The 12719-nt window shown below is 37.5% G+C and overlaps 1 protein-coding gene across 4 annotated transcripts in view; it reads right to left on the bottom strand.

The window, feature by feature from the left end:
- ZNF423 (zinc finger protein 423) overlaps positions 1-12719 on the bottom strand; it is a 341247-nt gene that overhangs the window by 83105 nt on the left and 245423 nt on the right. For 2 of the 4 annotated variants that reach the window (XM_030581924.1, XM_030581925.1), the window contains one exon: positions 11360-11449. The exons of the other annotated variants lie outside the window; for them this stretch is intronic. In XM_030581924.1, coding sequence (XP_030437784.1) covers positions 11360-11449 — 90 coding nt within the window. The remainder of the gene's footprint in view (positions 1-11359; positions 11450-12719) is intronic. 4 annotated transcript variants of the gene reach the window in all.

The following is a 12719-nucleotide window of genomic DNA, read 5'->3' as shown; positions in this document are numbered from 1 at the left end:
AGAGGAGGGGGGAAATGTTAAGCTTTCCATTGATTTAAAAACCTATATTATTTTACAATACTGCTTTACTCTATGCTAAGGAAACTAACTCCAGACCTGATCAGAGTATCACTTTTCAAATGCTTAAATCCCTGTAAAGGTTTAGTGTCTGGCTGTGTGCATTTTGCTCAGTATTAACATGTTCAATGGAGTACTTTGATTTTTTTTTATCTAGACGCCAGAAGCTGGTGAATATATGCTTCATAGCTTCAGATAAACCTTTTGTTCTTCTGGGGCTGATCAGCTGGTGCGGCAGCGAGAGGGAGAGGAGGAAGGAAATTCACAGGGGCTCCACGGTTTCAAAAAGTCAAATTACCTCTGAGCCATGGCATTCCTGATAATTTAAATGAAAAAATATATATACAGGCTGCACCACACAACATCTCTACTGTTAGGACTTTTAATGAAGCCCCAGTTGTGATGACACTGAAGCAGAGAACGCTACGGTGGGATAATTACTTGGCTCCCTCACAGCTGAGTTTCACAGATGCATTATTAACGGCACATTCCATGCCATAACGAGCACCGAATGTAGGTGGGATTCACAAACCCCGGCATCCGCCATTAGCGGGTTGGCGCAAACACAAATGAGTGTTTTCACAAAAGCATGCAAAGGTTGTGAAATTCCAATGAATTCTTTCACTGGAAAAATAGTTCAAGCTGCCATGACCGGATATGTCACCTCCCATGGCACACTGTGCTCTGAGTGAGGCACCATGGGAAATTACAGAATCAGAATGCATTGATTTTTCTGTAGAAAATACAGGCAGCAGCCCTGATGAAGAATTAAGGAGGAAATGTAATAACCTAATTCTCCTCCAGTCTCACTTTCCCCCTCCCTTGGTGCTCCCCACCTTGTTTCTGTTTAACAATTATCCAGGTATACAGGCTAAACTGAGCTTTGATGCAAGTGGGTGAACGGAGACTGGGCTGGATATAATTACACCTGCTTTCATCAGGGCTGAATTTAGCCCACTTTCCTGAATGTCACCAGCTCTGAGAGACAACATTTCCAAGCAATACTTGTTGTAAGCTGCCATGTGTTTCATGTTGTTCTTTGCGACATTCATCCCCTTAAACATTTTTCCCCTAACAGGCTTTCTCCATGGAATCTATTTACAGTATATGCAGTTATTAATAACTCCTCCTCGAACCATACAGTATATGGCCTGAAAGTTGTAGAGGATAAAGAGGGAATTTTCACACACACAAATTACAGAAAAGACAACATTAATGTCTTCCATGTGCATTAATCCAGGGCACATTAATCTAGCACCATGCCTGCACCCTCCTCAGCACAGTCAAAAAAAATACCAAGCAGTTAAAAAATTTCCTTATGGCCACACTGCAGCGTTCTTTCTTCATTTTCAGAAATCAGCTTGGAGTAAGAAATGTTATGAAATCAGTAGCAGTCCTGGTCCTTTTTATTTTTTTCCTATAAGCTTCCATTTCAAGGTGACCTTTCTTTGTGCGTTACCCCAAGTGTTTCTGCACACATATGGAACAAACGGTCTCCCAATAATTAACACTAGTGCTTAATGAAGTCCAGCTGCTGCAATGGCAAACTGAGGAGAGGCCAACCTTTGTAAACCAACTTGGGCTGCTCTAGTTACAGCTGCTTTAAAACCACAGTAGTAGACTTCTCTTTGCCTCGTTCTCAAAGATCGTTCTTACCAAATAAGACAAGTGTTCAAGATTAAGCATGTAATAACAAAGCTTATCTTTAAAGTAATATTTCATGCTGGCAAATTATATAAAAGGGCAGGATCAATTTCAATGAATGCTGCAAAATTAATATAAATCCGGAGCAGCGAATGAAAAACTAAAATGAAAATGTGAGTTGTCAAAGACATAAATCTTTAAATATTCTAGAAGTATAGTTCCAAGAGAAAACGGGTCATACTGAAGGGTGAACTGTCAGGCTGGAAGGAGGTTACTAGTGGAGTTCCTCAAAGATCGGTTCTGGGACCAATCTTATTTAACCTTTTTGTTACTGACCTTGGCACAAAAAGTGGGAATGTGCTAATAAAGTTTGCGGATGACACGAAGCTGGGGGGTATTGCTAACACGGAGAAGGACCGGGATATCATACAGGAAGATCTGGATGACCTTGTAAACTGGAGTAATAGTAATAGGATGAAATTTAATAGTGAAAAGTGCAAGGTCATGCAGTTAGGGATTAATAATAAGAATTTTAGATATACATTGGGGACACATCAGTTGGAAGCAACAGAGGAGGAGAAGGACCTTGGGGTATTGGTAGATCACAGGATGACTATGAGCCGTCAATGTGATATGGCCATTAAAAAAGCTAATGTGGTTTTAGGATGCATCAGGCGAGGTATTTCCAGCAAAGATAAGGAAGTGTTAGTACCATTATATAAGGCGCTGGTGAGACCCCACCTGGAATACTGTGTGCAGTTCTGGTCTCCCATGTTTAAGAAGGATGAATTCAAACTGGAACAGGTTCAGAGACGGGCCACTAGAATGATTCAAGGAATGGAAAACCTGTCATATGAAAGGAGACTCAAAGAGCTTGGCTTGTTTAGCCTAGCCAAAAGAAGGCTGAGGGGGGATATGCTTGCTCTTTATAAATATATTAGAGGGATTAATATTAGGGAGGGAGAGGAAATATTTAAGCTTAGTACCAATGTAGATACAAGAACGAATGGGTATAAACTGGACACTAGGAAGTTTACGCTTGAAATTAGACGAAGGTTTCTAACCATTAGAGGAGTGAAGTTCTGGAACAGCCTTCCAAGGGGAGTAGTGGAGGCAAAAGACATATCTGGCTTTAAGACTAAGCTTGATAAGTTTATGGAAGGGATGGTATGATGGGATAACTTAATTTTGGCAATTGATCTTTGATTATCAGCAGGTAAGTATGCCCAGTGGTCTGTGATGGGATGTTAGATGGGATGGGATTTGAGTTACTGCAGAGAATTCTTTCCTGAGTGCTGGCTGGTGAGTGTTGCCCACATGCTCAGGGTTTAGCTGATCGCCATATTTGGGGTCGGGAAGGAATTTTCCTCCGGGGCAGATTGGCAGAGGCCCTAGAGGTTTTTCACCTTCCCCTGCAGCGTGGGGCATGGGTCACTTGCTGGTGGATTCTCTGCAGCTTGAGTTCTTCAAACCACAATTTGAAGACTTCAATAACTCAGACATAGGTTAGGGGTTTGATATAGAAGTGGATGGGTAGCGTTCCGTGGCCTGCTTTGTGCAGGGGGTCAGACTAGATTATCACATTGGTCCTTTCTGACCCTAGAATCTATGAATCTATGAATTGGAGATAGTTTCTTCGGCAAAATCCACTCCTCTGGACTAGTTTTCTGATAAAATGGAAGAGGAGCTAACAGCCAACAGTTTATTAAAACAATGTCGTTTACTAGTTTATTCATTATGTTCAAAAGTATGGTAAGGATACTAGGTGAATTTTATATGAGAATGTTAAAAAATGTCTCCATTATAACTCTCACCATGTGTACTTCAGAAAAATCTACTCTTTCCACAAAGTCCTCTTTTATACGTGTTTTCCTGTAATATTCCTTTTCCCCCCCTTTATGTGCAATTTTTCCACACTGCAATACCGATAATGTTGTCTGATTTAAGTGGCAAGTTCCTAATCTCCTCTTGGATCTGCATGGTGGATCTCGTCTCCTACATTTCTGCTTTATGTACGAGCACAAAACTCCCACTCAGGTTAATGAGAGATCTATGCACTGAGAGAGTGCAAAATATTAGTCAAGATCTACTGAGAAGAGTTTTGACCTGTGCCTGTAAGAGGAAGCTACAGAAACCTTAATGTGACATTCAGGGCTTGTTACATGGAATTAATCTGGACCAAAACAGATTGTGAATTTAAAGCAAGTTACCTATTCCTGATTAATTCAGTGTGTGGATGCTCTTAGTCCAGAAGAAGAGTGCCCTATTCTGAATTAGTTTAATCCTTTATAAATGGATTAAACTAATTCGGAACAAGGCACTTATTCTGGAATAAGTGTGTCCACATATGGAATTGCTCAGGAACAGGTAATCAGGAATAACCCCCCATGCAGAAATGCCCTTAGGCCTGGTCTACACTGTGGGGGGAGGCAAGAGGTATCGATCTAAGATACATAACTTCAGCTACGAGAATAGCGTAGCTGAAGTCGACGTATCTTAGATCGAATTAAAATTACTTACTTACTTCGCGTCCTCGCAGCGCGCCGCAGCTCCCCCGTTGACTTTGGTTCCGCCTCTTGCTGAGCTGGAGTTCAGCAGTCAACGGGAGAGCGATTGAGGATCGATTTATCACGTCTACACTACACACGATAAATCAATCCCTGACAGATCGATCGCTATCCGCCGATTTGGCGGGTAGTGTAGACGTACCATTAGATTACAAGTTGATATCTATGGGAAAGAGAGAGGGTTCAATTTTGCCCTCAATTACATAGGTGACTCACACCCATGCAACTGAATCAGATGTATTCTTTTTCCAAAATCACTTAAATGGATAATGACTTCTACTGCAATAAACAGTAAATGGCCTTTACAAAGATACTGGGGAAGAGAACTGGCTAATTTACTTTAATTTAAACTAATTTACACACAGGAAACATGTAATAATTTACTAATACCTCCAACACTCTGAAATAAACAAGAGGTCAATCTTGAACTCCAACCAAAATTGCAACACTTGTAACCACTTCACTTCTTGAACTAGCAAGCTAATATTGCATAGATATTAAAGTACTTCCTAGATAATTCTGGATGTCAACACCCTCCAGAATATAATTTAAAAACAAAATCACCAGTTTATACAATAATAGAGTTCTTGGAGAAAAAATTGGTATGTGCACAGTAATACTGATTTTCAAGTTCAAATTCCTTTGTCTGCTTTAACACTAACTTTGGACCCTACTGCTGCCTGAAGACTCAAAAGGAGTAGCATGTTTTTAAAAATTGCATAACATGGCAACATTCCACAGTGTATCAACATTTCTCAAGCAGGAAGGTACCAAAAAGCTAACAGCCAAGAACTAAACTTTGTTCTACTCTACTAAAAATAGTGCACTGATTAGCAATTGCATTATTTATTTTCCTCTGATAAGAGTAACCTTATTAAGAAGTCATAAGTATGCACTTATTACAAAGCAGTTCTGATTAAATTCCACAGTGCAGATATTTGGGAGAAGGGACGTGGGTGAACAAGAGAATATGAGTGTCTTCATATACAGGATGCACGGCACAATATGCCTGTACACACTCCCCATATACATATGGGTGTGTGTATAAAACAGGCATGGAAACAAATGTCTATAACAAAACAGAGAATTTGGAGATATCTGTTAACCATGATTATCCTGTCTTAAAACTGAGCATTTTAGATTTCTCAGCTCCCTCTTTTGTTCAGTTTTGGTTCTCAAGCTAGCAGTTTTCTGCTCTAGACTATCTATTTTTGTGCACTCTGTAACACAACCTGACAAAATTCTACTTGCTCATTCACTCAGAATATTTGTAAATAGGAAAATAAAGTATCTTTAGTTTTTTTATAAACAACAATTTCCAAGATAAAGGGCTAGCAAGTATATTTTAAAGTTCAAGATGATTTCACCAGGCTGCTACAAATCATATAGCTTCTTCTCCAATTATAAAGTTCACCCATATACTAAGACAGAAATGTAAGGGAATTATCTACTTGAAAATGGAGAATGAGCTGCCAAATTTGGATTGAGTTCCAGATTTTGAACCTTTTCTGTTCCCCAAATCATGGTGTCCATGTTTGTTTTTAAAGTTAACCACAAAATCTGACTCTGAGTTTGGATTCCATTTCTCTCCAAAGTTTGGTGCTGCTTAGCTCTAAAGGGATGTTTGGGGCCCACCTTCACTCCACAAAGAGATGGTGATGTTTTGGACTTGTTTTTCCCTCCCCACCTCCCTCCCAAAAGTTACTTTTTTATATACAATGGACCACTGGTCTTATGATATGCTTTAGATACTCAATTAAAGGGTGGGAAAGCATTTCTAAGAAAAAAGCATTTTCCTTCACGGTGAAATGGGGAGGCAAGATGCTACACATTAAGAAATACTAACGTGTTAAAGATTTTAATAGGCAAGATCATGGAAGTTTGAAAATATGATTCATTTATGCTATATATTTATGTAGACAAGCCTATTAGGTTCTATAGTGCTTTTTAACATTATCATGCATAAATATATATTCACTGTACATAAATGTATACACATAGTAAACGTATGCTAATAACCTTTTGAATTAATCATGTTATAAATCTGGTGCAGACAAGATGAAGCAATAAGTCTAAATATTCCAATATTCTTTATTGTATGAGTATTAATACATATGCATTTATATACAAAGATTAATAACAATATTTATGGTTTATCATCTTAAACTTTAATCTTGTTCGTAATATAGACAGATTTTACTTTTATGGGAGGTAGGTTTATTATTTAACACTCTAAGGGCAAGATTATGTTTTTCTATTAAAAGGAAGAGACATACTTCTTCTGAGTCCTTAGAGTGCTAGCCTTCATCCTCTGCAATATGTTGTGGCTCAATTTTTATACACACCAATTTCTTATCTGTTAGTTCAAGGTGAGTATTCCAGCTAGTGACAGTTATTTTATTAATACCCCAAACCTCTCAAAATACTGTGCATGAAAAATGACACATACAACTTCTGTTGTGTTCATTTTCTAGACAGAGAAATACTAAAGGTCTTTTTTAAAATCTCTATAGTATTTTGTCAATTTTTTTTATTACAGAAGAGCATGTATAAATATTTTATTGTAAACCGAGGGTCTAAAATAAACAGTTTAGTAAATAGTTATTACATTACAAGGAAAAACATCTGTGGAAACTGTTTTCCATGTAATTATTCTTGCTATTTTACATTAGTGCTCCACGTGAGTTTCTTTGGCTCTAATGTTTCACTTGTTCTAAATCTTCCTCCTTGTTGCTATTATTAAAATCTTAAAAAGGTGCCAAATCTTAAATGAAGAAAAAAAATGATTCACTAGAAATTATTCATATCACAGTGAGCCTCTACTAAACCTGGCAGGGGTGCAATATTTTCGGTGAAATTAACATAAAATATACAACTGCAAATTATCCAGGAAATAGCTATGTTCTTTACAGCACGCATATACATTTGGGGGGAAAAATGTTCTACTTATCTGTCTAGCACAAAGCTAAAAACAGTCTCTTCCAAAGCCAGCTTTACAGGGAAAATCATAGATCTGCATAAGGAACATAGTCCTTAAAGAGGATATAACAAATAGCTGGTTGGCAAAATTAACCTTAGAAATTACTGGAAATAATAATCAACCCTGGACCTTTCTACTGCTGAATGCTAGCAATCCAGTTTTAGATTTCTCTTCTTGATACACTGAATGCATTTCCTCTCTTAGGCCTCAGCCCTTTCTGCTAAAACACAAGAAAAATTGTAATACTGTGTAAAATGCAAATCTTGCTGTAAATATTTTATAAAATTGTTGTATATATCCCAAAAAGCTATAGGTGTTAACTGAGAGGAGGCTATCTTGCCAGTCAATACATGGAAATGTAAAATGCTAATTCATGTTTTTCTACTTGTGAAAAACCCTGGAGAACAGCAAAACCACAAACGCACTCACTTTAATATTATACATATAATTTGGCTTCCTCTTTACAATCCCCACTGTCCTGGTTTTTATCTCCCAATGGCTGCAGAGGAAGAATCACAGAATCACTTTTACATCATCTGCATAGGAAGTCAACCCCCATGCTCTGCCAGCTTGGCAAAAGAACAAGAGGCTGAGCTAACACACACTGCAAACAGGAACCGAAATAAGAAATTCCAGCCCTGTTACACAAGAAACAAGCCCAAAATGACATTACACCTGATCGGAGAGGAACAGCATGCGAACAGCATTTCACCAGTGAGAACTAACTTACATTAACAGTAGCCCAGACAGAACGCACACAGGCAGATATGAAATCCAATGCAACCCAATGTGCACACCTGCAAGTGTTAGGAGTCGGAGATTTTTTGCTGAAGTGTTCTTAGCACACATAGCTTTTGTTTTTTAGAACAGCTGATGATTGTGACACTAAGGCTTACGACTCCCTTACTTGGTGTCATGCTAAAATCGGATCAGAAATTATTTGGTCTGATTAAACATAGAGTCATCAGTGTTAGCCTTTATTCACTCATATCCATGTTTACTTGGCAAGGGAAGGACTGGGAAGGGGGATATTCTTGTGTCTACTTTAAATGAAACTATCAAGTCATTAAATTTTCAGCTCTCAATTGGCAGCTGATGCTAGCTTTAAAGTCTGAAAATGATAGCTTTCCCCCAACAGTTTTAAGGGTTTCCCCCCATCAGATTTCATTTTCTGATCAGAGCTGAAGTTAATATCGTTGTGTTTAACATCAATAATGCTAGAGTAGATGATCTAGCAATCCCTTCTGGCCTTAAATGCTATGACAAAATGATGTGTAAGTTTTATTTAAAAATACCTCTGTCTTTAGCTCAGAGGAGGCTGCTTGGTCCTAATCCTGAAAAAGCTACTCTGTGCATAGTGCTTACTACCAGAAGAAATCCCACTGAACTCTAAAGGACTACACAGAGCAGTAAAAGTGTCAGGATCAAAGCCTAATTGGGGAAGAGGATAGAAATTAAGTTGATTAGGTTTTAATCGTTGGATCATGCAGCACTCACTCACGTCATTAGTCTATAATTATGTAAGTAGTTCTACTGATTTCACATGGGACCACACATGTGAATAAGGGCCCCTCACCTGAGTAAAGATTGCAGCATATTTTACTGGAGGTCTAGTTAAGGTGCATAACGGAACTCGGTTGAACAACTATGTATGTTTCATTTGTGGGGCTCAAGTTATCTCTTAAGACTTGCAGGTGCACACTGGTTTTAAACCTGGATGCACAGCCCATACTTTTACTAGAAGTATGGGAACTTGCACCTGCAAAGTCTAGATCTAGATTAAAGTGAGTCGCATGCTCATTAGAAAGCAGACATCCACAAAGAACACAACTTTTGCCCAGAAATCATTCAAAATACACTTTGATAATCCACTATGGAAACTTAAACTATAGTTTCTTATTCAGGGCTCCACATCAGATGAATTTTGCTGAATTTTACAAGTTCTCCTGTTAATAAATTTCATGGAGCATTACCACTTTGAATACCTCTACCCAAATAAAATGTTGTGTACAATGATGTGGTTTCACCACATTCCTAGATTGCAAACAGCAGCAGTTCCCTCAATTTAACCAAAAGAAAAATAGGTTATTGGACAACACCCTTTCATAGATATATTTTTTGTCTCAAAATGTTTTTTTCATAACTAAAGTTTACATAAAATAAACATGCAAGAGTGATATCACCATGTTCGCTGTAGTTAATGGTCTTATGGATATTTCCACTTAAAAGGGGAAAGAACCTTATTTGCAGGGATAATAACCAAGGCATACTGAGCCATAGCTTTACAAGTAACCATGCCCTTGCTCTGAATTGTTGAAATTTGGCTTACAAGACTGCATCACACGAGTATCTTTAAAACAAAAACAAAACAAAAGTTGTTACACAGACATTTCAGATTTCAGGGATTACAGTTTCACAAAGCATTCAAGACTGGGTAGTTTATGACATTTGATTTTCTGCACCAACCTCCAGAGTTGCTGCACTCAACACTGTTGAGCAGTTTGGCAGTGGCACTTAAAAACAACTGCCTATTTCGGTTTAAAAACAGGTTATGAAGCAGGTGCAGTAAGTTTTTTCCATCAACAACTTCATTAGGAGTTTTTGGCATGTGAGGCTTAGTACCTGTGCATAGCATCCACATTGCACCAATGGAGTGTAATGGCTCCAAATGGCCTGTTAGCCAAACCTGGAAAAGCTGTAAGCATTAAAGGCCTTGACAATAGACACTAATGCCTCCAACACTGACAAAATAAATCATTATCGATTTAAAAGTGCTGTTAAGAGTCATGGCAAGAATCCATATTTAATTTTAATAATTCTCTATCAACATATTTAACAGCTGCGCTGTATGTTTTAAACATTTCTGTATTATCAGAACTATAAGTAATTCATGGGTTTTAATACACAGTGGGTTTTTTTTTTAAAGTCTTCTGCCTCTCGCATACATTTCAGCTACAAAAATTTACTAGATTTATAAGATTTAAAAACATTCTTAAGCAAGAACATTCAGACTTTTCCACCTAAACTGCAGACTAAGACATCTCTGTGAATTAGGATAATTGCCAAAGTGACAAAAAAAATTTTCCTTCTAAATTCTGAAATGTCTTACTTTGTGCCGATAAGACACTTTGCTTTTAAAGCATTATTGTCAGGTATAGATTCATTGAAAAAAATAAACTGTTTCTTTGCGAGTGTTATCAATATAACTCTTTAGAGTTTAACTAAAATATTTTTTAGAAAATTTACTTTTCACCATATGTGATCATTTTTGCACTTTGTTGTCCAAGTACATTGAAAACAAGATAGTTTCATTTTTGTTTACAGCCAGCATCTAATCAATTTCACATAGTAGTGTTATTCCTCTAAAAATAAACTCTTTCCATGCCTTTTTTTCTCTATAAATGGGAACCTATTAACACTAGATTTTTTAAGATCTTTTTTCTTTTGTGACAGTCCTGAATTTTGGGTGTAAAATCCTATTCTGGTCATGACAAAATTCCTATGTATATTTCTTTCACTTTAACTATTTCTTAAATATCTTAAGAATTAGACCATGTCACAGAACATCCGCCACTTACATCTGGCCACAGTTTTGTTCAGCACTGTCCAGTTACTGCTCATTGCATGATCTTTCATTACTTGATATTTTAGTTGCAGACATTTCTCTCTTGATATAAATCACAGATGCAGAATTAGCAAATGACAGTCCATATCCCCATATGCTAGAGAAGACATATTGGCAATGGGATGAGTAAAACAAGCTGTAACAAATGACATGCTGTTGATACTAGCTGATGCTGATCCCCTAACACATGGAGCAAAGCTGCATTTGGTTATTCTGGAGTAAAACCTAGAGTCAATGGATTTATTCTGGCATAACTGAATGAAAAACAACAATTTTTACAACTGTACAACAGTTAGTTTAAGAATTACACAACAACTTTATAATCAAAGGCGCTGATCTTATTCTTTGATAGGCATGGGTGAGCATACATAAGACAACACATGACTCTGCATCTAAAGGCAAGGTTAACCTCTGGGCGTGGTTATATTTACTACAGACCTAACTGTTTACACACATATAAAATTCAGCATACACTTTATTTCCTACCTGCAGTGACATTTTTCATAGTCCTCCTCTCCACCAGCGCAGGAGCTGGAAAAGATGGTAACGTCTCACCATATGGGGTTTGGGCTGCACCTACAGGAAACAGGAGGTAAAAAGACTCAACTCTTCCCTGTGAGGTCTGCACCTCATTTACCCCCAGTGCATGGGTTAACTCCAAGACAACAAAACAAAGAGGAAAGAGATTCAGGGGAGGCAGGAGAAAGTGTGTTGGTGAAGAGGAGGACTATAGAAAACACCATTACTAGTAAGTAATTATTCTCTTTCATACCTCCCCTCTTCACCAATCTAGGAGCTGGAAAAGAAGTTCAGTCCTCACCATATAGAAATGTGACAATACAAGCAGGCAATAGCCCCTTACCTTTAAATGACTATAGTATCAGATAGATCCTATGAATGAAGGTGAATTTGCTGCAGAAGTTAATATAAGTTTATGGCGGGTAGGAAAAATGTGTACATTTGACCCAGTTGCTACTCTTTAATGTTCCAAAAGGTACATTCCATCTGAGAATTGCTTATAACTCCCAGCTTCATGCAGTATGGAGAGACTCAAGATCTGTTGTTCAAAGTATTCTTGCATAGGCCTTGATCCACCTGGAAACTGTGGTATTTGGATGCATTGTGTCTTTCCCTAGCCAATAAAATAGTACAAATAATGCTTTTGAGTCATAAAATAGCATCATTAGTCCAATGTAAGAGTCAATGTTTTGCCTGACATCCAAAGAATGAAAACTGTCTCTAAAGAAATGTGGACTGATTATGATAGATCAACAGAGTTACTGATTCATTTAAAATCTGATATTACCTTAGGAAAGTCTGATAATGAAACTAAAATCTTCTTTCTCAAAGTTCAACTGAAGACACGGAGGCAATTGTTAGAACCTTCCTGCTTAGAGTCAGGACCACAAGAAATAAATTTTTTAGTAAAGCAAATTTAAAGGAATTGAATCTGCCAATTCAAAACCAGAACAGTACATAGACATCAATCTGGAATAATCTAAAGAGAGAAGAACATGAAGTGGAAATCTCTTGATTCCTTAAAGAGGCCAGAAAGTTGCCAAAATTACTAATAAGTTGACCCATAAAGAGTTTCCACTACAAAAATCCAAAATATAAGTGACCAAACATGTATGGTATCTACTGCAGAGGTAATTGGTTCTCTCTGCACCAAGAACTTGACAGAAAATGATGATTCAAAGGTGTATTGAAATACATAGTAGCATTTAAAAGAATTAAAATGCTCTTCATATGTTAGAATAATGTGCATGAAATTCTTGCTGTTGAAAAGTTTCTCTCTACACTAAAGAATGACCAGGAAAGAAAGTACTCTGATTACTCAGGAGGA

The sequence above is a fragment of the Gopherus evgoodei genome, chromosome 12 (assembly GCF_007399415.2).
Source record: "Gopherus evgoodei ecotype Sinaloan lineage chromosome 12, rGopEvg1_v1.p, whole genome shotgun sequence".
Taxonomy (NCBI): Eukaryota; Metazoa; Chordata; order Testudines; family Testudinidae; genus Gopherus; species Gopherus evgoodei.
The sequence above is the reverse complement of the archived record's forward strand: the minus strand, read 5'-3'. Positions and strand labels throughout refer to the sequence as shown.